The sequence below is a fragment of the Lissotriton helveticus genome, chromosome 7, assembly GCF_964261635.1.
Source record: "Lissotriton helveticus chromosome 7, aLisHel1.1, whole genome shotgun sequence".
NCBI classification, from domain to species: domain Eukaryota; kingdom Metazoa; phylum Chordata; class Amphibia; order Caudata; family Salamandridae; genus Lissotriton; species Lissotriton helveticus.
The window spans coordinates 1039388698-1039415152 of record NC_136068.1 but is presented as its reverse complement, the minus strand read 5'-3'; the positions used below and the strand labels follow the sequence as shown (position 1 = coordinate 1039415152).

Below are 26455 nucleotides of genomic sequence, written 5' to 3'. Positions count from 1 at the left end.
GATCCAGATGTAATATCCGACTTCTCCCCTAGGACTTTCCCAGAGCGTAATTTCTTTGTCGACATAATGCCTGGGAATGCACTAGCCCTTCAGCAGGATTCACAGTCCCGAATATAAACACACAATTAAAACCAAATATAGATCCACGGGGAGAGAAGATTACGCTAATACAAGCAGATAGCGTATTTCAGGCAGATAAATCGGTCTGCGTGTTTTCAATCAAGCGTCTACTAAACAAACACAAACCAGATTGAGAATTACACTAAAAATGAAAATACCAGGGCCCAGCCCGGCCTACCTCGGCCACTGAGGGCCACAGAGGGCCCGCCCTTTGCCCGGGCTTAGCCCGGCGTCGCCCGCGCGCGTCCCGCGATGCGCGCTCCTACTGCCCAATTATCGCCAGGTGAGGGGGGCGTGTCGGGGAGGTGCTCCTGGGCCAGATGACTTGTGGTTCTTTGAGTATTTTCTTATCTCCCAATCCGCCGACCAGCCAGCAAGCACGAGTGTTTCCCGCAAAGCGGGAAACACGAGCAGTAAACTTCAAACGCTGCACAGTGGAGATGAAACGCTGCACAATAGCGCTTTTGAAAAGTAGTGCGATGATTTTCCAGCAACGTCCTTTCGTCCAGCAAGGGCTCTGCCTCCACGCACAGCAAACAGGGGCAGAAAGTAACAGCGGTCTCAATGGCAGTCACCTCTCTCCAGCGCTTCTACTGCCCAATTATCGCCAGGTGAGGGGGGCGTGTCGGGGAGGTGCTCCTGGGCCAGATGACTTGTGGTTCTTTGAGTATTTTCTTATCTCCCAATCCGCCGACCAGCCAGCAAGCACGAGTGTTTCCCGCGAAGCGGGAAACACGAGCAGTAAACTTCAAACGCTGCACAGTGGAGATGAAACGCTGCACAATAGCGCTTTTGAAAAGTAGCGCGATGATTTTCCAGCAACGTCCTTTCGTCCAGCAAGGGCTCTGCCTCCACGCACAGCAAACAGGGGCAGAAAGTAACAGCGGTCTCAATGGCAGTCACCTGTATTTTACATGGAATCACTGTGATACCCTGCAACCTCAACAGCGAGGTAGAGAAGATTTCCTACCTCAGTCCAAGAGATTTGTGATCGAAAATAGCAGAAGGTGCTCTGAAGCCTGGCACTTCAGCCTCTTGGCGCTGTGACTCTTGGAAGGCAGAAGCTGGAAGGTGACCCCACAAGCAGGGCTGTTTCGACAAGGTCTGTGCAGGACTGGTTAATTTGGCAGTAGGGTCAAATAAGAAATATGTGAAAGAGCAGGGAAGCGTGTGTTTATAATAATACAGAGCCTAAACTAGAAGATCGCTTAACTTAGTAGTGCAAGCTTCTACTTGTTTGGTGGCACTACCCCGCCGGGGCCCCTTTCCAGGACACTGTCACATTGTAGGTCATTTTTTTGTGAGTTTTCTTCATTTTTACTTTCCTAGCTGTTTGGTTAAACTTTTGAGGGGTTTACGCCAATAAACTATTGTTAGATTTTAATACTAGTTAAAGATTCTCATTTCTACCCCCTTGTGAATAATACCATCAGGTCATTGGATCAGGTTGATCCTTTAGTCACTTTCAGACTTTAAGTTACATTTAATTGAAATACTTTTACAGTTTTCATATCTGTATTTGCCTCAGTCTCAAGTTATTTATCTCTTTGGTGCACCGTTCCGGCTGATCCCTCTTTACCTGACGACAATGGACAGGGTTCATCCTCGAGCCCCGCAAAGGCTACCAAAAAGGAGGATAGATACAGAACCTTTGGCTATCTGTCAGTGCTAGGGAAGCTCAGATAGACTGCAATAGGCATTCCGTGTCTGCCTATGTACTGCCAGTGACTTACTCACACGCTCATTCGGCAGGTCTGATCAAATCCCATCGCAAACACCTCAATAACCACCTGTTGCCACATCACTGGCCTCACACACCTCATTAACCAGCTCTCGCCACATCACTGACTTCAATCACCTCACTAACCAGCTCTCACCACATCAGTGGCCTCAATCACCTCATAAACCAGCTCTCACCACATCACTGACTTCAATCACCTCATTAACCAGCTCTCACCACATCACTGACTTCAATCACCTCATTAACCAGCTCCCACCACATCACTGGCCTCACACACCTCATTAACCAGCTCTCACCACATCACTGACTTCAGTCACCTCATTAACCAGCTCTCACCACATCACTGACTTCAATCACCTCATTAATCAGCTCTCACCACATCACTGACTTCAATCACCTCACTAACCAGCTCTCACCACATCAGTGGCCTCAATCACCTCATAAACCAGCTCTCACCACATCACTGACTTCAATCACCTCATTAACCAGCTCTCACCACATCACTGACTTCAATCACCTCATTAACCAGCTCTCACCACATCACTGACTTCAATCACCTCATTAACCAGCTCTCACCACATCACTGACTTCAATCACCTCACTAACCAGCTCTCACCACATCACTGACTTCAATCACCTCACTAACCAGCTCTCACCACATCAGTGGCCTCAATCACCTCGTAAACCAGCTCTCATCACATCACTGACTTCAATCACCTCATTAACCAGCTCTCACCACATCACTGACTTCAGTCACCTCATTAACCAGCTCTCACCACATCACTGACTTCAATCACCTCATTAACCAGCTCTCACCACATCACTGACTTCAATCACCTCATTAACCAGCTCTCACCACATCACTGACTTCAGTCACCTCATTAACCAGCTCTCACCACATCACTGACTTCAATCACCTCACTAACCAGCTCTCACCACATCAGTGGCCTCAATCACCTCATAAACCAGCTCTCACCACATCACTGACTTCAATCACCTCATTAACCAGCTCTCACCACATCACTGACTTCAATCACCTCATTAACCAGCTCTCACCACATCACTGACTTCAATCACCTCATTAACCAGCTCTCACCACATCACTGACTTCAATCACCTCATTAACCAGCTCTCACCAAATCACTGACTTCAATCACCTCATTAACCAGCTCTCACCACATCACTGACTTCAATCAGCTCATTAACCAGCTCTCACCACATCACTGGCCTCACACACCTCATTAACCAGCTCTCACCACATCACTGACTTCAATCACCTCATTAACCAGCTCTCACCACATCACTGACTTCAATCACCTCATTAACCAGCTCTCACCACATCACTGGCCTCACACACCTCATTAACCAGCTCTCACCACATCACTGACTTCAGTCACCTCATAAACCAGCTCTCACCACATCACTGACTTCAATCACCTCATTAACCAGCTCTCACCACATCACTGACTTCAATCACCTCATTAACCAGCTCTCACCACATCACTGACTTCAATCACCTCATTAACCAGCTCTCACCACATCACTGACTTCAATCACCTCACTAACCAGCTCTCACCACATCACTGACTTCAATCACCTCACTAACCAGCTCTCACCACATCAGTGGCCTCAATCACCTCGTAAACCAGCTCTCACCACATCACTGACTTCAATCACCTCATTAACCAGCTCTCACCACATCACTGACTTCAGTCACCTCATTAACCAGCTCTCACCACATCACTGACTTCAATCACCTCATTAACCAGCTCTCACCACATCACTGACTTCAATCACCTCATTAACCAGCTCTCACCACATCACTGACTTCAGTCACCTCATTAACCAGCTCTCACCACATCACTGACTTCAATCACCTCACTAACCAGCTCTCACCACATCAGTGGCCTCAATCACCTCATAAACCAGCTCTCACCACATCACTGACTTCAATCACCTCATTAACCAGCTCTCACCACATCACTGACTTCAATCACCTCATTAACCAGCTCTCACCACATCACTGACTTCAATCACCTCATTAACCAGCTCTCACCACATCACTGACTTCAATCACCTCATTAACCAGCTCTCACCAAATCACTGACTTCAATCACCTCATTAACCAGCTCTCACCACATCACTGACTTCAATCACCTCATTAACCAGCTCTCACCACATCACTGGCCTCACACACCTCATTAACCAGCTCTCACCACATCACTGACTTCAGTCACCTCATTAACCAGCTCTCACCACATCACTGACTTCAATCACCTCATTAACCAGCTCTCACCACATCACTGACTTCAATCACCTCATTAACCAGCTCTCACCACATCACTGACTTCAATCACCTCATTAACCAGCTCTCACCACATCACTGACTTCAATCACCTCATTAACCAGCTCTCACCACATCACTGGCCTCACACACCTCATTAACCAGCTCTCACCACATCACTGACTTCAGTCACCTCATTAACCAGCTCTCACCACATCACTGACTTCAATCACCTCATTAACCAGCTCTCACCACATCACTGACTTCAGTCACCTCATTAACCAGCTCTCACCACATCACTGACTTCAATCACCTCATTAACCAGCTCTCACCACATCAGTGGCCTCAATCACCTCATTAACCAGCTCTCACCACATCAGTGGCCTCAATCACCTCAGAGGAGCTACAGCGAATTAAGCCAATGGGATGTGGGGACTGTACCTGTCTTGCTTAGATTTCTGGTTACTTTACCTGAAATAAACAAAGATGGCAGCGGCTCCAGCCAGAGAGACCAAGGACAAGGAATACCCGACTGTGTAAACGATCTGCATACTCTGGAAATACACTAGCTGTGCCACCTGGAGGTAGGGTGAAGGAAGGCGGAGGGGAGACGGATAAAGATGGGTAAGTCCGGGGAGTGAGGAGAGGGGTCACAGATTTGAAAAGGGGAAGTTAGAGGTAGATAGGAATGAGAGAAGATAGAGAGCATGGACAAAAATACATACAATGTTTATTTTAATGAATTTATGGGTGAAGGCATGGTTTTTGATACTGTGCGTTTCATTCAGGCAAGATCATTCTACCAGTGCTGCTCTATTCCCTCTCCCACCGATCTCCCCACCCCGGAAACAGGACATGATGCTGCCACCAATATCCTTCATGCCAAACCAGATTCCAAGGAGGTGTGAAGCCTTGTTTCCTTATGATCTTCAGAAGAGCCAGCACTGCCAACTGACAACAGGAGATGGAACCCTCAGATCTCAGGAAAAACATTTTTACATGGAGCAGCAACTTTTATAACAGGCACTCTGTGTTCCTGTCTCTCAGACTTCTCTTTATATAGCAGCTTTAGCATCACCCTTAAAAACTTTGGTAGCCCTTTTTTCTCTCTCAAGTCCACTATACTGGTGATGTTCATGTTCAGAGGACAATTATAATGAAAAAGGAGTGCTGTGCCACCTGTCCTAGAGTCAACATCGTTAGGGCTCATTGTTTATTACAACTCATAAGCAGAAAACTATATATGAACACAGAAAGAAACAAGTCTGTGTGTCCAGTTAGAGTTCAGTCTTTCAACCCCAGATCCATTGACGAAAACTCTTCCGGATAGCTCAATGCCTGTAACCTCTTCCATCATGATCTAAAGGTGAGCTGAGCTGTTCTACCCTTCATGAAATATGGAGGATGTCCATCTAACTAATTGCTGAGTTGATTTCAAAGGAACCACTGTATAGAAACAGCTATGCCAGCGACCTAGCCTCTATGAGCACCAGAGAGAAGTCCCAAGAAGCAGCAATTCTACAGAGAAAACATTATTCTGCTTCTGGACTACAGATTGCCTGGGAACTCTAAAAGCAATAAAGAGCCCCTAAGTTGAATGATCTAAGAAACATCATGACCAAAACAAGTATTCACCTCCCAAGCAGTCTCATAAAGAAACAAAACACACATCCCATAGCTAAGCATTGGCAGAATACATGGGAATTCTCGAGAAAGTTCATAAGAGATAAGCATTGTTTTTCAAAAATGCATCTACTTTAAGATGTTGCCTGTACACCATTTATATTGTGCACGCAAAATTGTGGGGTACAAAGTCACATGCACAGTAATCCAATGCCACCCTGCTTCTGATTTCATCATCTCAGAAAGACCCAGTGTATTCTCATGTGCAGAAGATGTGTTTCCAAATTCTCTTGGCAGGTGCTCCACTATGATATGAGACAGATGTGCCACAGACTCCACTCTTACGGAGATGTGGGTTCACTCACAGTGAACTTCAGTACAACATGTCCTGGCCACGGTGGACATTTGTTGGCAGCTGAAGTGTTGATGTTTAAAATGCTCCTAAACACATCAATAATTCAATACATTTTCTTCTTTACATTTGATGGGTGAACTCTTACCTACCCCCATTTACCTTCTCATGGCTTTACCCTGGTTTTACCCCATTTGCCTTTTTGGGCTGGTTCCCCCCTACTCTTTCTTTATCTTTTTTGGCAAGGCACATATTTATGCCCTGTTAGCTATTTTAAAGGAACTCTCTCTCTCAACTTATAATTTAGCCCAAATGTACAATGTTGTGGCTCTTCATGCCCCCATTTATGTTTTCGTGGTTCAGCTCACAACTTTCTTACAAGTTAGGATTTCCCACTTTAATTGGTACCGGCACTTCTCAGAAACAAGCAGGGACTCTGATATGGAGTACTGGCACGTCTATTTTCCCATTTCAAGCACTGCCTCCAATCACACATTGACTGTATCTTTGCCTTTTACCCCGTACAGGACTCTGCTGCCTTTCAACTAGGCTTGCTCTATGCACACATCCAAAAGAACACACATAAAAAAGACCATTTGCATTTGCTTCTACAAGAGATCTATGAGCTAATGCTCAAGGAAGCAATAGAATGAGCGCCTTACAGGGAGTGGAACAAAAGAGTGTATTCTGTGTATTTCCTTATACCAAAACAATACTTTACATTAACACTCATTCTGGAGCTATATGCCTTAAACAGATTGGTCAGAACGCAAAGATTCCAGATAACAACTCTACCAGATGTGAACCCCCCTATTGAATCAAGGGGATTTCATTTAGCAACAAAAAACTTAAGACAATCCTACTTTCATATATCAGTGAATCCAGACATCAAAAGTATCTAAGGCTTCTGATATGTTGGGGGAAAGGATAGGGCGGGGAGGGTTCACGATCAGTTGAAGGTGGTACTGTTTGTTCCCCACCAAGGGCGTTTTTCAAAATTTTTAGTTTTGGTGGCTACACTCAAGTGACAGTCTTTGAGTGTAGCCACCAAAGACTGACTAGCAAGGGAATCTTGTTTCAAGAATGCAAGTTCAGTATAAAACAAGTCATTCAGCATGACTATACCATCTCCCATTCCATACTGGTACAGGATTTTCTTGCCTGCAGAATTGGATAGAAGGACTTCAATGACATTTACCAACTCAGAAGAGAACACAGACAAATGATGGCAATGAAGGCGTGTCACATTTTATACCACAGTCATCGCTATATATTAGACTAGTCCAGAACTAGCCACCTAACCAATGGTCAAAGAAGCTGGGCGAGTGGAGCAATCTAGTGGTTGTCACAAGCAGGATACAAAAGATAGTAAGGTGGTGGACATACAACAACATGAGGAAAGGCAGAAAGGGTAGGCAGGCAGTCACTGCAGTGACTGTGACAATGGATGCACACATATACGGCGGGGTGCACATCTGAAAAACTTACCAGCCAGAGCTCATTCCACAGCAGAAGAAGCAATCAAACACCTGTGTGTTAGCAGGAAAGACGGTGTTTACCACATTGAAATCCTTCCAAAGCCAAATAAATGGAAAGGTATTGTAGATACAAACTGACACCACAACAAATCTACGTACTATCAAAGCTTGCTTGAGGGATTTGACAGTGTGGTGTTATTTCATGACTGGGAGTACGATCAGGGTATTAATAAACGCATGATGAACACCATGCATAGATCTGCTTACTACCAAACAAAATACACAATAAACACAAAACTTCAACGCCAGATATCCATCCCCCCTGTGTCTAGGGAATGCATTTTCACTCAACCAGTATGCAATAATTGCTCATGCTTTTCGATCAATACGAATAATACCTTTGGTCATCAACAGGTGCAGGACCTCACACGTGACCACGATACTGAGAGCACCATATTGGACCAAACATCCATGATATTCTCACCTCATGCCAATGTTGCAACAACCAAGGCAAAATAGGGTGGCGTAGTGAGCAGAAGAACGATGGATTAAACCCAGATCTTTTGACTGGGGGTGAATGTGTGATTTATTCAGCGTTCCGTCCATCATTTGTTTGCGTATCACTTTTTGCCCTAAGTTGTATGGGTATGCCCAGATGTGGGTCCCTTGCTCACTGTGTTACTGGATTCAAGCTGGCCTGGCGGATGAAGGGTAATACCCTGATACCGATCCCAGGATGCTTGTTTCCGGTCCAGGGAGGACCTGGCTTGGCAGTTCGGGCTGGACTGTTCCCATGAGGCACAGGGTCAAGACTGATTTGCATATAGCTGGGTCCAAACAGGGGTGGCATAGTGAGTAGAAGAACCCAGATCTTTTGACTGGGGGTGAATGTGTGATTTATTCAGCCTTCCGTCCATCATTTGTTTGCGTATCACTTTTTGCCCTAAGTGGGATGGGTATGCCCAGATGTGGGTCCCTTGCTCACTTTGCCACTGGATTAAAGCTGGCCTGGCTGATGAAGGGTAATACCCTGAAACGGGTCCCATGGTGCTTGTTTCCGGTCCAGGGAGGACCTGGCTTGGCAGTTTGGGCTGGACTGTTTCCATGAGGCACAAGGTCAAGACTGATTTGCATATAGCTGGGTCCAAACAAGGGTGGCGTAGTGAGCAGAAGAAAGATGGATTAAACCCAGATCCTTTGACTGGGGGTGAATGTGTGATTTATTCAGCATTCCGTCCATCATTTGCATGGGTATCACACAACAACAAACCAGGCAGCTGCCAGTCTTCTGCCATTACTGGCAAAAGAAAGAGAAAACTTCTCATAGCGATCTACACACCGTAAATCTAGTAATGAGACTGCTGTACCAATAGAATTCTAGCATCTAAAGCTACCACAAAAATGTAGGCACAACAGAAGGGAAGCCAGGAACATTGCCATCCCAGCCATTAAAAGGTTTTGGAGGGGGGCTGGCAAGTGCAACTAACAATCTATAAGGGTAGAGGGTGCCACAAGAAAGGGGAGAACATTTGGGGGGCAATTCAGATATATTGGGATCTATAAGGAGGAAAATAAAAGCTGAGAATAGGAGGAACCACTCTGTTCAATTCCATGAATGAATATATTATGTGTAGAAGATGGTGTTACGAAGTATGAAAAAGGGAAAACACAACTGTGATTGTACCATTGAGGCTCTTTGTTGTACAAGTTTTGTATGTTTCAATAAAAAACGATTTTTAAAAAAAGGTTTTGGAGGGAGCTAAGAGATTGGATCCTCCACGTACATTCAATGTATTGGTTCATCTTTTGAAATTGCTGTTTAATCTATGCATATTGCAAGTCTGAAGCATTTAACATAACAAGCAGCATTTGTGACTCCTATTACTTTTTTATGTAGTTAGTCAAATTGAGGTGCTCTCAGTACAAAAACCTTACTTTCAAATTCATAAGAATAAGGTGACCAGAAGACTGAACCTAAGACTGATTCTCAAGGTTGTATCCACATTTCCCACAAATCAGTCAATACCATTGCCATCTTTTTCGGAACAGAGATGGATATTTGCAGGATGCACAGGAGGGATATTAGGAGGGATGTCATGTAGTATATGCAGTAGACACAATTAAGGAAAATACAATTTTTTTGTCTCACATTCAGGTGAGAGGAATGCCAACTATAAAGAGAATTATACCAAGGCTGATTGTAAAGAATACTCAGTTATGCTACTCTTTGGAGGAAAAACCAATAGTTAACGGTAGGGTTACGAGATCCACTCTGCAAGAAAGAAAATCGAAAACACTACCATATAGTGGAATATATCTGTAAATTACATTTGATCAGCAGCCACATGGGCATCTGTACTAATATTCAGTAAACACTGCTGTGCACATGACATAAGGAGGCAATACTGCTACACAAGCTTTGCATAGCATGTACATTTAGACTGGTTCAAACAGCAACGGGAACTACCTACTTATCTGTATCGATAGAGTCATAGTTCGATACTCTACTAGATTCACATGGACTGTCCCACCCTCCTGCTGAAGGAAGAGAGTTGGTGCATAACATTCAGAAAGAAGTAATATAAATAAGAAGAAAGAGAAGAATGCATCTATAATTTATACACTCAAAGTATAACACAGGCATGGAAAAAAGACCTGAAGAAGGAGACTACATTCTAGGGAAATTGTGGCTTAGACTCAATATGACAGTGAATCTTACTGGCGCCACCTAAGGTCCACACCCAAAAAAGGCACGTTATAAACTTTTCCGGACCCCACTAATTTAATTGTTTCAAATGGAAGAAATATCATTGTAGCTAAGTAATTAGAGAACCTATTTACCATTCTCCGGTTGTAAAATTACTGTTTTTGTACAATAACTTGTTTCCACCCCTGAGAATATTTTATGCTCTGGAAGATGTACTAATCCTTCATGGTTAAAAAAAATAATTTGGTAGGGTTCACAGCATAACGTCTCATTAATAATAATGAGAAAGAGTAGTGTTTGAAATCCTACCCCATGGCTGCAAATGGAGAATGGAAGTCTAAGAGTGACAGCAGGCCTCCATCCCTGAATTCTATTGTATTTTATTTATTGTTTCGGCTGACAGTGTTACAATATGTTAAAAAAAGAAAAGAAAACACGTAATATAAGAACAATTCAGTAAAAAAATGGGCAGATCAATCAATCAATCAATAAATTTGTTAAGAAAAATTTAAATACAAAGACAATAAAGTTCTAAAAAAGTGTCTTTCCATCGAAGGCCTGAGAAGAAAAGCATATTTGAATTCTTCAGACACAGTCAATCAATCACAGTATTTATAAAGCGCGCTACATACCCGTGAGGGTCTCAAGGCGCTGGAGGGGGGGGGGGCTGCTGCTACTGCTCGAAGAGCCAGGTTGTGAAGAGCCTCCTGAAGGTGAGCAGGTCCTGGTCTGCCGTAGGTGGGTAGGGAGGGTGTTCCAGGTCTTGGCAGCGAGGAAGGAGAAGGATCTGCCTCCGGAAGTGGTCCGTTGGATTCGAGGGACGGCAGCGAGGGCGAGGCTTGCAGAACAGAGCTGGCGGGCGGGGGTGTAGAAGTTGAGTCTGCTGTTCAGGTACGCTGGTCCGGAGTTGTGGAGCGCTTTGTGTGCGTGGTTGAGGAGCTTGAAGGTGATCCTCTTGTTGACGGGGAGCCAGTGCAGTCTCTTAGGTGGGGGGTGATGTGGCTGCGACGGGGGAGGTTGAGGATCAGGCAGACCGAGGCGTTCTGGATGCGTTGTAGTCGCTGTAGGTGTTTGGTCGGAATACCAGCATAGAGTGCGTTGCCGTAGTCCAGTCTGCTGCTGACGAGGGCCTGTGTCACTGTTCTTCTTGTTTCGGTCCACTTGTAGATCCTGCGAAGCATGCAGAGGGTGTTGAAGCAGGAGGAGGAGACGGCATTGACCTGCTTGGACATGGAGAGGGAGGAGTCGAGGATGAATCCCAAGTTGCGTGCGTGGTCCGTGGGTTGTCGGTGCTGTTCCTAGTGTAGTCGGCCACCAGGAGTCGTCCCAGGCGAACGGGGTAGGGCCGAGAATGAGGACTTCCGTCTTGTCTGAATTCAGCTTCAGGCGGCTGTTACTCATGCACTCGGCGACGGCCTTCATACCCTCGTGGAGGTTGGTGTTGGCAGTGTGAGGGTCCTTGGTGAGGGAGAGGATGAACTGGGTGTCGTCGGCGTAGGAGATTATGTTCAGGTCGTGTTGGCGGGCCACTTGTGCGAGGGGAGCCATGTAGATGTTGATTAGCGTCGGGCTGAGGGATGAGCCCTGGGGTACGCCGCAGATGAGGTTGGTTGCTTCGGCTCTGTAGGGTGGGAGGCGGACTCTCTGAGTTCTGCCAGAGAGGAAAGACAAGGTCCAGTCCAGGGCTTTATCCCGAATTCTGGCTTCTTGGAGGCGCGTTCTTAGTGTGCGGTGGCAGACCATGTCGAAGGCGGCTGACAGGTCCAGGAGGATGAGGGCAGAGGTTTCGCCATTGTCTAGTTGGCGTCGGATGTTGTCTGTGGTGGCGATGAGGGCAGTCTTGGTGCTGTGGTTCCGTCTGAATCCGGATTGCGATGGGTATAGGATGTTGTTGTCTTCGAGGTGGCGGGTCAGCTGTATGTTGGCGATCTTCTCAATGACCTTTGCCGGGAAGGGGAGCAGGGAGATGGGCCAGAAGTTCTTGAGGTCTTTGGGGTCTGCCTTGGGCTTCTTGAGGAGGGTGTTGATTTCGGCGTGCTTCCAGCTTTCCGGGAATGTCGCTGAGTTGAAGGAGATGTTGATGACCTTTCGTAGTTGGGGTGCGCTGGTAGTGTCTGCTTTGCTGAACACGTGGTGTGGGCAGGGGCCTGCTGGCGATCCTGAGTGGATGGGGTTCATGATCTTGCGTGTTTCGGCGTGGTTTACGTGGGCCCAGGAGGTCAGTAGGTTGATGTCGTTCGGGGTGGGGTCTGTCGTGGTCGGGGCGGGCGGGACGTTGAAACTGTCGTGGATGTCGATGATCTTGCGGTGGAAAAAGGTGGCCAGTGAGTCGCACAGTTCTTGCGAGGGCGGGATGCCGTTGGTGTTGGCGCTGGGGTTGGAGAGTTCCTTCACGATGCTGAAGAGTTCTTTGCAATCGTGTGCTTTGTTGTCAAGGCGGGTTTTGAAGGAGGATCTTTTGGTTGTTCTGATGAGTTGGTGATGTCAGCGGGTGGCGTCTTTGAGGGCAGTGTGGTTGTCCGGCGTGCGGTCTTGGAGCCATTTCTTTTCTCGCTTCCGACGTGTGTTTGGAGGTCCGGAGTTCCTCGGTGAACCAGGCGGCCTACTTGCTGGGGTGGTTGATGGAGGGTTTCTTAAGCGGGGCGAGAGGGTTGGCGCAGTCTTCGATCCACTGTCTGAGGTTCCGGGGTCTGGGTCGGTGGGGTCGCTAGGTGGGTTCAGGGCGAGGGTGGAGGTCAGCTGGTCCTCGGTGACTTTGCCCCAGCAGTGACGGGGCAGCTGTTGGGTGCGGTGGTGCGTGGTTGCCTTCTTGAATGTGAAGTGGATGCATCGGTGGTCGGTCCAGTGGAGTTCGGTGGTGTGGTTGAAGGCGACGTGGGTGCTTGTGGAGAAGATGGGGTCGAGCGTGTGGGGTCGAGCGTGTGGCCGGCAGCGTGGGTGGGTTCGGTGGCGAGTTGTTGGAATCCGAGGTTGGAGAGGTTGTGGATCAGGTTGGCGGAGTTGGTGTCCCTGTTGTTCTCGAGGTGGTAGTTCAGGTCCCCGAGGAGGATGTAGTCCGTGGAGGCGAGTGCGTGGGTGCTATCGAGGTCGGTGATGGAGTCGCTGAACGGGGCCCGGGGTCCTAGAGGTTTTTAGACGAGTGTTCCTCTGAGGGTGGTGTTGGGGTCGGTGTGGATCCGGAAGTGGAGGTGTTCGGCGGAGTTCAGAGGGTCGTCTGCGAGGGTGTGGACCTGGAGTGTGGATTTGTGGACGATGGCTATTCCTCCTCCGATTCCGTGGGTGCGGTCTCTGCGGGATATCTTGTATCCGTCTGGGATGGCTATGGCGATGTCCGGTGCCGAGGAGTCGTTCCACCAGGTCTCGGTCAGGAAAGCTACATCTGGAGCCGTTGTATCGAGTAGGTCCCAGAGCTCGACGGCGTGTTTGCGTGCGGAGCGAGTGTTGAGGAGTATGCAGCGGAGGTGGTTGGGTCCGGTCCTTGGAGGCTTGGTGGTTCTGTCACAGGAGAAGCTGCAGGTGCGGCAGGAGAAGGGTCCGTGAGTGCGTTTCGGGGCAGCCTGGCAGCAGAGGTGGTCTCGGCCTGTGTTGATAGCATGGAGGGTGTTGGCATCGTAACGGAGTCCGGCGTTGCGGGAGGTGCGGGGTCCAGGGGTTCTGGCACTGGGCGCAGTCTAGGCCTGGAGGGGCATAGAGGGGCTTGCCTTTGGCGAGCCTTCGGCTCGTCCGCTGCGCTTCCGTGTGGCGTCCTCCATAAAAGGCGAAGTGGGAGGGAGGAGCAGCTGGGAGGTGTGGGAGACGACCTTTACTACGCGGGAGTTTCACTGTGGTAGGTTTACAACGCAGGTTTTACAACGCAAGTCGTTTCAACGGCTGCAAGCTAAGGAATAGTAGGATTTACTATCCAACATCTTCCCTACTGTATGTAGAATGGTGTTGGAATAGTAAATCGTACTGTCCCTAAGTCCAGCGCCCTCCAGCGCAAGTCATTGAAACGGCTTGCTTTGTAAAACCTGCGTTGTAAGATACCGCGAACAACATGATCGCGTTGTATCATCATATATTCGTAAAGTGCAAGTGCAATGGGAAAGGTACATATTACCATCAGAGGCTACCTCCTAAATTTAAACATAAACATCACTATTAGTTAAGGAAACATAGAAATAGTCTTTTTCCAGTTATAAACAGTTTGTCCATCCACCTAGGAAGTAAAAGTGCAGTGCATTGAAGTAGTGCAAAATTATTCAACTGATACATACAATTACAATGTGTTACGTTATAGAAACAACCAAATTGATAAAGCTTACCTGCTTAAACATGATCCTAGGTAGAGGGCAACTCTTTCAGGCAGGGCCAAGTAACCCATAAATACGACACTACAGAGGTAACCACATTCATATCATCTGGTTTAATAGATACAGCCATTGCTGATTTAACACATCTGACCCCCATAGTGTTGAAAGAGGGGAAAAAGCCATCTCCACTGGGCGACTACATATTTATTACAAAATAGCATAAATGAAGTATTTACCTGTAAAAGATCCAGGCTTAGCTCTCATAATTTTTTTATCTGCATATATTCGTGGTACCGGTCTTTAATCATAGCTGCAGTACCCTGTCTATCACTTCCAGGAGCATCCCACAGAGATATCAACTGTAATTCCTACAGCCTTTTTTGTACATGTGACGACCATGTATAGCCTCAACAGGAGCAAATGGCTGTGAGTTCCTCAAGAGTTTTTAAAAAACTGTGGTCTTGGGGTTTCTTACCAATCCCCTAATAGAGAATTGGCCTGAGAACAATAGTTTCTGATATATGAGTAAAATTAAGCTCTGCGTACAGTGCCACTAGGGGGGTACCTGGCCCAAGCCCCAGCAAATTATGGAGGAAATTATTTTCAACAACTTGGAGTGGGCGGACATTCCCAAATCCCCATAATTCCGCACCATAAAGTACGGTCACCACTGCCCTTTGATTAAATATTTGTAAAATAACACTAATACTTCTGGCACTGGCCTGATGTCTAAAATTTAAAACTGCTCCCGCCAATTGTCTCAACACTAGCGTGGCCTTCTGTATTTGGATATCCCATCACAATTTCTCTGTAAATTGAATACCCAAATAGTCAAACTGTTTGACAATAGCCAAAGGTATACCTTCAACCAAAAGCTTTCGCTTAAAGCAAGGGGAGGGCCTCAATACCATGCTCTTTGCTTTACTACCATTGATGGCTAATGACTTCTTGCCACAATACTCCACAGAATGTTTTAGTAGCCTATGGGCGGCATTTTCTATTTGTGTCATCAAAACTGCGTCATCCGCTTATAGTACTATTGGCACCCACTTCCTGGCTACAGTTGGAATATCTATGGGGCCTACCATCAAATAATCGGCAGCATCATTTAAAAAAAGGCTAAATAGCAAGGGAGCCAACACACACCCTTGCCGGACACCTTTTTTGACTGGAAGGGTGCAGTGCACTACCCGTCCGCGCCATACCGTACTTTGGCTGTGTTATTAATATGCAGAGCCTGTATGGCCATTATTAGCGAGGAGTCAACACCAAGATTCACCAATGGTCTTCACAGCGTTTCTCTATCACTAAATCAACAGCTGCTTTTAAGTCCACAAATATTTGGTGCAGCGATGTCTTTTTCACCACCATAAACTTATAGGAGATCATGTACAACCGGAGAGCCTGATCAATGGTCCCAATGCGAGGCCTAAATCCAGCTTGCACTTCAGTCAAGATGTTATAAGCATAGTCCCACCCCTGAAGGCGGCTGAGCAGAACTGTGCCCAGAATATTTCTTGCACTATCTAGAAGAGAGATCGTACAGTAGTTAGATGGACTGGATCAATCCTCTTTCTTATGGATCGGCACAATCATGGCCAAACGCCATGGAGGGGGACAGAATTTCCAGCAAGTGCTGAATTAAACACTTTAGTAAGGATGCTGCCCCACAAGCTTCGGCTCTTCGCAATATATATTGGTTGGCACCACATCGGCACCTTACGCTTTATGTTTCTTGTGGTGGCAGCACCTACTTACCGCCACAAAGCATTACATTGTTCAGGTCCCCCTGAGCCCCGTTCCACCGCGGCTTCAAGTGCCGATTGTTGTGGAGGGCTAGGTCGGGCGCCATATTGAGTGTGGGCCGGACCCTGCGGGACCCGAGTTAGCGGTCCAGTGGAGGGTGGGGCTTGTCCTACAAATAGATCTGGTGCTCGTGGGTCTGTGCGTTTGTTTGGGGGTGGTGGCAGCACCTCATTACAGCGCTCGAGAAGGCGAGCAGATTGCGAGGGCTCTCCTCTGCTCCTACCTGTTTCCCACTGATGCATTGAATCTTGTTTTTTAACACTCCTAATTGATTTTACGAATTGCTGTGTTATTATACTGTGTACTTTTTAAAACTTACCGCCACAAAGCATTACATTGTTCAGGTCTCCCTGAGCCCCGTTCCACCGCGGCTTCAAGTGCCGATTGTTGTGGAGGGCTAGGTCGGGCGCCATATTGAGTGTGGGCCGGACCCTGCGGGACCCGAGTTAGCGGTCCAGTGGAGGGTGGGGCTTGTCCTACAAATAGTCATGCACTCCAAGACGCGCAGCGGCCACGCGCAGCGGGGGCGCCGTCTGCGCGCCGAAGGAGCGCCAAAGAAGGGCCCGTCTGTGCCCGTCCATGTCCCGGACGTGGCCAGCGCCTGCCCCCCGGTTGAAGCCCCACAAACGCCCCACAGGACCAGAACTCGCTACTCCCGTGAGTACCTCTTGGCACTAAGAGCCAACCCCTGCCCATGCAGTGATAAATGGGAGGTAGCCGACACTCCCTCGCGGGTGTGTCATGTTTGCAAATTCCGCTTTCTGCCTACTTTCAAGTGTCCTACTCAATATTCTGATGATTCTTCACGCATCCGAGGTGGCTTGATCAATGCCAGGTCACTGGTCAAGCACACTGCTGATATTTTTGAACTATTGAGTGACAATCAGCTAGATCTCCTTTTTATCACAGAAACCTGGCTAAACGAGACATGCGGCCCAGCTGTTGAATTAGCTATCCCACGAGGTTTTAAAATTGTTAGGAATGATCGTCCTTTAGGCAGAGGAGGCGGCATAGCAGCCATTTTTAGAGAACAATGGGCATTCTCTCATGACCTTCAGGGTCCCCCAGCTGATGCAGAGATGTTTCACTTTTCATTAACATTCGGGGCTCATTTTACCTTAGGAGGTACCCTGGTCTACCGACCACCAGGCCATGCAGGTAACTTTCTGGGGGCATTGGAGGATATTGTAGTCCCACGGGTTTTGAGATACTCCAGATATCTTCTCCTGGGGGATTTTAATATCCATATGGATAACCCGCACTTGCCTGATTCGGTCCACTTAAACGAAACTCTTGCCATGGCCCAGCTTAAACAATGGGTTGAGGCGCCCACCCACTCAGGTGGACATGTCCTCGATCTGGTTTGTACTAATTTTAACATTGGTATCAAACAGGGGGAATAGGGGGGGACGATTTTTGAGTGGGGTCCAATGCACTCGTCCTAGGAAGATGCAACAAAAAGTATTGTACAGAGTTCCCCAATGGGAGCTAAAAAATTAGCTCAGCCTATCTTCTCTCTCACTCATTAAAAAGGTGGGGGTTAAGTGCATAGTGTAGACCCTTTTCAGAATGTAAGGATACCTCACACAGGCTAACGGCAGGACAACTACTGTTATCCCAGCCGATGACCGTCCAGCGTCATCATCGGTATCCTGCTCCTACGACAGGCTGGCGGTGCAATGCCCGTCGGGCAGCAAGGGAAGCTGCACTTTGGCGGAGATCTTCTATTCCGAGCCAACGGGTGTGTGGGTGTGAGGGGCCTATGAAAAGTGCAATAGTGAGCGTGGTGGTGTGTCTTAAAAAAAGTTAGTAGAGTCCTAATAGAGATTTTATTGGTCAGGCTCACTACTTTATTAAAAAAGATGAAGGGGTATTAAGGAGTGGTGAACAATGAGACCAAACCTTTATTCAACCCTTGTTGTGAAAACGGTCAACATGTTTCTCGCCCTAAGGGCGATTCATCAGGACCTTTGTGCTCATATAATTGCTAGTATCCTCCGGATTAAGAGGACACTGGTATACGACCTGTGTATTGTCGTTCGGAAATGGTTCCTTGCGAGGGACCTCCTGGAAAAATGAAAAGAAGAACGCAAACAACAATGATGTCACAAGTAAGTATGGACCAGAGTACATCATATTTGTGCCTATATCCGGGGTGTCAGAGAATACGTGCCCCGTGGGTAGTGTTCTGTCTAGGTAGTGACAGGGTCGGGTAGTGCTGTGAGTGAGAGTGGTATAAAAATGCGCGTGAGTGGAGCGCACTGCATAGTGCTGCCATGCTGGATCGCTATAGCATGCATCTAAGTGGAGGCGCCATTTTCCCGCCTGTGCATTGTACAGGATGGTGGTGGCACATCCTTCTTTTGTCGAGAGGGGGGTGGCGCCAATATTAAAATATTATTCATACACTTATAGGCTAAGATTTGAGCCATAAATGGTGAAAAGCCGCACAGTAAAAACCATTAAAGGTGATTTGACACTCTGTTACAAGGTTAGTTCAACGCTAGCGGGAAGGTCGTGTATCCCGGCGAGGAAATATGTAAATAAAAAAGTCGACATGCCATGCTCGACGAGTGCGCATAAGACAGCGCCAGTCTGCGAGTCCCTGTTCCACTTACCCGTTGGGATTCCTCTTTAAAGCCTCACGGGCTGTCCAGGTGGGGCCAGCAGCGAGTGAGGAATTCCTACGGGGAAAGTAGCGCATTTAGCGGGAACGTAAGGGAGAACTTACCAGCCGATAACCCAATTGCGAGAGTGGGCTTGCTGTGTGTGTAAACAAGTAACAAGCTGTATATCGGGGCTCAGATCCACACCTTACCTCAGAGGTCGCTGGTGGCGGACATCTCTGCACCTACCCCTCCCACTGGAACTCTGATAACTGGACAGCCGGCACGGTAGTGAGGCAAAGTCCGGTCTAGATAAGGGAGAATGGAGCGCGCGCAGAGGGGTGTGTCCCTCTAGTTGCTAGGTTGCGGCACGCTGGAAAGGAAAGCAAGGAGGGGTTAGCTGACGATAGCGCGGCCCGAGCCATACTAAACTGGGGCCATCTTGGAATGGGTTTAGGAGTCTAGCAGGGCATGTTAAAGGCACCTGGAAGCGGGCAACTAGCCCAGATTGTTAATAGCTGTCAGGCCAGTATCGCCCTGGAATGCGGGAGTAAAAGGCAAGGAGGGATTAGCTGAGGATAGCGTGGCCCGAGCTATACTAAGCTGTGGCCATCTTGGAATGGGTTTGGAAGTCTAGTAGGGCCTCTTTTAAGGGAATTAGAAGTGGACAACTGGTCCAGCTAAATAATAGCTATCTGGCGGGTATCGCCCAGGTGTGCAGGAGTAAGAAACCCAACACGCGGGTGGCTGGAGATGATGCTGCCCGGGACAATCAAAGCGGGGGCCATCTTGGAATGGGTTTGGAAATGTGGCAAGGCATGTAAAGACACTTAGAATTGGATAACTGATCCAGATTAATAACTATCTGGCGAGTGTCGTCCAGGGCACCCCATCATTCAATCCCAATTCATCGCTCTGAAGGCGATGTATCCATCTCTGTTCATATCTGAACAGGGCTTGTTGGTTCAGGTTCGGTAAAGACTCAATGACAGTCCATCGGATGTTCTCTGGAGAATGATTGTAGTCCTTGCAATGTTCGTAGAGCTTTGTATGTGTCTTGTGACATCGGATGTTACTATTGTGCTCCATTATTCGTTGCTTAACAGGACGCATTGTCATCCCGATATACAGCGATTCGCAAGGACAAATCAAAACATAAATGCATCTAGAGCTATTGCAGTTAGTATGCTTGTTCAGTGTCCACGTGAAGTTCTTGTTAAGTACAACGGTCTTGCCCTGGATGGTCTGGGGGCAGACAACACATGAACCACAGCGATAGTGTCCAGTAACTGGGGGGAGGTCCCAAAGCGTATTAACAGATTGAGTGCTGGTTTTCTTGGGACGGGTATGGATAAGGGTGTCCTTGAGGTTAGCCGTCCTTTTGAAGGCAAACCGTGGGCGCGGTAACTCCATTCCTGCCGAGTTGAGAATGCCCCAATGGGTACTGACAGTTTTTTTGATGAATGAGGAGTTTCTTGTAAATGAGGTAACGCAGGTAATCTTGTCATCTGGCTCCTGGGGGTGTGTCTCAAGTAGGGCCTCTCTGTTGTTGTTGAGGGCTCGTTTGGTAGAGTTTTTTAGAAGACGTGTAGGGTACCCCCGGTCCAGGAGTTTGGTTTGCAGGGCTTGCGCTTGTCGTTTGTAGTCAGTGGTAGAACTACAGTTTCTCCGAAGGCGGAGAAATTGTCCAAAGGGGAGATTGTCCCTAAGGGATCTCGTATGGTGACTGGAGTAAGGCAACAGACTGTTCCTGTCAGTCTCCTTAGTATAGAGACTGGTGCTGATTATAGTTGGCTCCAGGGTTATGCTGAGGTCCAAATAGGGTATGGATTTGTCGGAGATGGTGCCCGTGAATTTAAGAAAAGGGTCTTGTTGGTTTATCCATGTACAGAAGGCCTCACAAGTCGTCCGATCTCCCTTCCAGAAAACCAAAATGTCGTCGATGTACCGACGCCAACACGTGAGATTTTCACGGAATGGGTTGTGTTCCGGGGGGTAGATGCATTGTTGCTCAAATGATGCCATGTAGAGGCATGCCAAGCTCGGCGCAAAGGTCGAGCCCATCGATGTCCCGCGGATCTGGAGGTACAAATTGGACTCATATTTGAAAAAATTTTCAGTTAATGCAATATGTGCCAACTCCATTATGAATGAAACCGGGGTAGGGGACAACCACTCCTCTTGTCGTAGGAGGGAGTCCACTACTTGCAGCGTTGCCTGTTGGGGTATGTTGGTGTACAACGCTTCCACGTCGAGTGTCAAGAGAAGATCAATATCCTCCCTGCCGTCCATATCATCGATCAGACGAAGCACATCTCTCGTGTCCTGCAAGTAAGAAGGGCTGTAAAAAACTTGAACGGATATGGAGACAAGCCTATCTCCCTGAGGCAAAAAAGGAATTGAGGGTGGCGCAAAAGAAGTACTATGCAGCTATTAGATCTGCCAAAAACCATTATTACGCAGGGCGTATTACTAAGGCCAACAACAACAGCAAGGAAATCTTTGCTATTGTAAAAAGCTTTGTTTCACCCTGTGCCGCTCAACCTCTATTGACCTCCTCGGAGAAATGGTGCGAAGAACTCTCTGTTTTTTTGGTTGACAAAATCACCAAAATTCAGGATGATTTGCTTACTGTCTGCAACAACTTTTCATCTTCTCTGGCCATTCCCTCTCCTATGATGCCTGACCACACTGAACAGTTTGCTAGTTTTACCCCGGTAGGAGCCCAATCCTGCCTATCATCTGTCTTTCGTTGGCTAGCCTTTGCCCAACTAACATTCAACGAAAGCAAATCAGAGATCCTGCTGTATGGTTCTTTTCCAGACAACTTTAGTGATTCTCTGTGGCCTGCCGACCTACCATGCCCTAAATCTATCGGCGGCCCTGCTAAAAATCTAGGAGTATGGTTTAACAACGACCTCAAATTTGAGGATCATCTAAAAAAACTCACAGGGGTCTGCTTTTCCACACTCAAAACGTTACGCAGATTTTTATCTTTTCTTCCGAGGGAGGCCAAGGAGACCGTCATTCGCGCCCTTATACTATCTAGATTAGATTACGCGAACGCTCTTTTCTGCGGTCTACTGGCTTATCTGATACACCGCCTCCAGGTTATTCAAAATGCCGCTGTGCGTCTTCTGTTTAACATACCCAAAAGCTCCAGTGTCCGCCAACCTCTTCGCGCCCTCCACTGGCTCCCGGTCGCTCACAGGATTTTGTTTAAAATCCTTGTTCTCTCATATCGCGCTGTCCATCAAACCGGTCCAGTCTATTTGAGAAAAAGATTTTCCCTTTACGTTCCTAACCGACCCCTTAGGTCGGCTAATCTGTGCCAAATGACTGTACCTAGATTTAAATACAGCAGACTTGGTGGCCAATCCATCTCTGTCAGAGCTGCGACAGCTTGGAACACCCTTCCCCTCCACTTGAAAACAGCCCCTTCCATCACTGTGTTTAAGAAAGGACTGAAGACCCACTTTTTTAACATTACTGTATAGGGTTCCCCTCCCTCTCTTTGCTCTGGATTCTCTCTGCTCTGCCTTCTCTCTTTTCCGCGCCAGGATACTATTTTCTTAGTAATTGAGCGCGCTACAAAAGCCTTTATAATAATCAGTCAGGACTCTCCCCACCTCTGGTATTCGTATTTTGAGAACGCAGACTTTTTTACATCGCAAACCCTGACCTTAAAAATGACAGGGGCTAAAATAAAAAAATGTGAAATTACCATGATGCGAAGGGCAATTGTTGGAAGCTGCAGTGGTACCCTGGACTGCTGTGTGCTCCTTCAATGACCAAAACCCACATTCACTACATGGAAGGAGTCCCTCAAGGACATCTTGCGCTTTGTGAATGAAAACAACCCTATGTTGGTATTCGATCTCCAATCAAAGTTTGAACAAGCCATAGAGATTGCAAACCATTGACACATTCCATTCTAAATCACAGGGACGAAATGGATCTACTTTTCATGCCCCTCCTTTTCTAGTGATTTATAATGAGTCGTAAAATCATTATTGCAAGTTACACAGACATTGCGACTTTGAGTTGTACAATATTGCGAACTGCAGGCTTTGCAGTTGCAAACCCCTTTCACGCACCAGGCCCCAATTTCCTCTAATCCCATTCCATTTTCTTGGTTCAGTCTTAACTCTACTCTCTGATTACCTCTTCTTGCATTGCTGCCATTCCTTCCTCGCACTCTGATACATCTCTCCAGGCAAAGCTGTTGTTCCCAAAGTAAGGTAGCCACGTCCCATTCTCTGTGCATTTTCGGTATGCATGACCTGTGTTTACTGGCAAAAAAAGAAACAGGATTAAGTGGTGAATACAAAAAGATCACTGTACCCAAAACTTTAATTTCCAAAGATGAGCCTCTCTTAGTTATCATTCCCTATGAATGCATAGCTCCATGTGTCCATGTACCTCTAGCATTTTGTTTGACCACATAGTACTCTTGACGCTACATGTCTAACTAAGATTGCACTAAGTCTCAGTAAGAGTGCAGCTCAGTGTCATGGACAAGCAGCTCAAGTGAGTCTCTTCCTCTTCCATGTCTCCATGTTCAGTGCCAAGCTTTTAGAGCAAAGGCAGGTGAGGCCAGCTACCATCGTTTACCAAAAACAGGCCACAACCCCGAGCAAGTCACCAAGCAGTCCCTTCTCTGGATTAAAAAATGTAAGGATTTCTCCGCTCCCCGCGTCTATATATGACTAGACTCAATAAACAGTAAAATCTAGTCATGTTTTCCAGTTGCGCCACAAGTAAGCAAACACCGTCCACAGATATTCATTATATACAAATGTTTCGCATACATGTTGATTGTATAAAATCTGTAAAGCTAATTGGATTGTACAGTTTGATTGGTTGACAAGACCAGCTCTCCTGCTAGGATTTGAAGTGTCTGAAGGAAGAATGGTGGCAAGAGTAATCTGTACTTTTATAACCCATACATATTCTTCCTCATTCCCATGTATGTAGGTGGCATATCAGTGAGAACCTACTGAAACAACTGCTGACAAAGCCAATAGGTCTTATCTATGAGAGCTATTGGCTTTGGTAATGTTTTGAAGCAATGCTGCACAAGCAGCACAGATGCTTTGTAGTGTGGCTAAAACTCATTTTTTAAAAGTGCTATGACGCTTCCAGGGTTAATGTGTTTGTTTGTTTTTTAAGTGCATGAATGTATCATAATCCTTTTTCATTATCATTATTTTTCGCCATGCTGCACAACAGCCACTTTGCTATACAAGCATAGCTGCAAATGATTGCCACGGTCACCAAAGCCCATGCTGAACAATTAATCTCCCCATGAGTAAAATAGAAAAAAATTATTCTGACAATTGGCAGAAAACCCTATCACATACAGAAAGAATTGCACCTATGTCCATGTCTTAGTGAAAATACATTTGGAAGCAGATAACATCGTTTGCCACAATAAAAGCAGATAATATCTGTTGACACAATAAACATCCACTTCGAAGGAGAAAAGGGTTTCTTTGAAGTGTGTGTGGCATAGTAAAACATACCTACAAATGGCTGGATGTTTAACAAGTGCAACATGGAAGAAGAAAAAATAATAGTAGCACCTCAGTCATAGCGCAATCAGCGGAAGGACAGCAGTCAAGCTAAAGCAATCAGTACTTGGTCCATGCTCCAGCCAAAAGAAGAGAAAGTGAAGCCAGCAGCTGCTGGCTTATTAGAAGGTAGCAAGTAAGACTGATATTGAAGCCAATAAATGTCAAGCAATGGGCAGGCTGCAAGCCCCTTGTTGCATACAATATCTCTCAAAAGCAAGAGTTGAGGCTCTATCGCTGGCGAGACCTAAAAACAGCCAAGTTCTTTACAGGGTCAAAGGAAAAGTTACAGTCAATCAGTGACTGGAGCAGAAGCTGGTTCTTTAAAGATGTATGTTTTCAGCTCTTTACACAATGGAACAGGTTTCAGCAGCTCCGATGCATTCAGGGATGTTTTCCAGATATTAAGTACATAATTGGAGAAATCCATCTGCCCTGTTTTTTTCTTTTTGCACATTTTCATTGTCGGTTTGATGGTGTTAGCATGTCTGTGGAGAGCCGCCAAAGGTGGCAAGCTTGTCAAACAGATAGGTAGAGGTACAGATTATGATGCCTTTTTAGATGAAACAGTGGAATTCCATCACAGTACGGGTGATGTGGTCATATTTCTTCATATTTCTTCAGGACATCGAGGGGTCTGGAATTTTGTGGAGCAGGGCATTGCCATCATTTAGATGTGAGAGTATCAGGAATGTAAGTCACTTTCTGGGAGAAATGTTTTCTCTTTCTTCAGTATAGACAGCTGGTACAAGGCCATATTGGTTTTCTTTACATACATTGAGGGTGCGTTTGTGTCTATGGTTAATCCAAGTGACTTGGCATTGGGTGAAAATTGGGGTTTAAATCCTTCAAGGTTCATGTCATAGGCCATATTTCGGCTAATTGTTTCTTGTGCTTCTTCACAAATTCTGTCTTGATGGAGTTAAGGTTCGGCTTCACCACTCAACATTCAAGTTTGGATGAAGTACAGACACTGTTTGAGGCATTGGATGTGTAGAGTGGAGAAGACCTTCAAGTAGAGTTGTTAGCCGCCAAACTAATGGTGTATTTTGCTACTAATAATCAATGTTTACAGATGAAAAGGGCTCAATGCGCAAGTTGCAGATGACAGGAGACAAGATTGAACTGTGGGGGACTTAACAGGTAATAGAGATCTTCTGGGACTTAAAGGGGCCTGTGAAGGGGCCCCGCTTTCTTCCCCGCCCGGATTGCCAGTTCCCCGACACTCACCGCTATCGGATGGGTCTGCAGCCCCCGCATCCGCAACCCGTTTCAGAGAAACCGCCATGACACGGAGACTCCCGCCCCTCTCTGTGTTACAGGAGCCAATCAGCGAAAACCGCCAACCGGAAAACACTTCCTTCCGACCCCGGAAGTCCCGCCTCGGAAGCAGCGACGGAACCAGTGAAAAACAGACGGGACGCCCAGAAGGTGGTCGGAGAATCGTGGCAGGACGCTCGGACCGGAGGAGAAGACGGAGACGAGGCGAATCCAGGAGAAGACGTGTGGTCAGAAGATTGGTGGAGTCCCTGAGGAGGTGGCTGAAGAGCGGCCGCAACTCCAAGGTAGAGTTGCGGCGGACCGTGTGAGTACGAGTAACCACCCCCGGGAGCACGCTAGGTGCTCGTTGTATATATAGTGTAAATAATCTTCCCCTTTCTCTTAGGCACTCTTAGTCACGAACCACTTAGAAATAGGCCCCATCTTGCATTGTATATTATCTGTAAAGCACTCCCCCTGTGTTACATTCCCCCCTTCACACACTCCAAATCACACTTTTCTGTGTCCCCGTCCTTCGTTCATTCTCCCGACCCCTACCTACCTCACGGACCCTTCTTCCTCTCCTCACGACCGGTGTTGGTGATAGGAAACA

The 26455-nt window shown here is 46.9% G+C and overlaps 1 protein-coding gene across 1 annotated transcript in view; it reads right to left on the bottom strand.

Moving 5' to 3' along the window:
- Positions 1-26455, bottom strand: part of LOC144769378 (glucagon-like peptide 1 receptor) — a 368429-nt gene that overhangs the window by 194083 nt on the left and 147891 nt on the right. The window contains exons 4-5 of the mRNA XM_078653433.1: positions 23174-23301; positions 4617-4723 (exon numbers count right to left, since the gene is read on the bottom strand). Coding sequence (XP_078509559.1) covers positions 4617-4723; positions 23174-23301 — 235 coding nt within the window. The remainder of the gene's footprint in view (positions 1-4616; positions 4724-23173; positions 23302-26455) is intronic.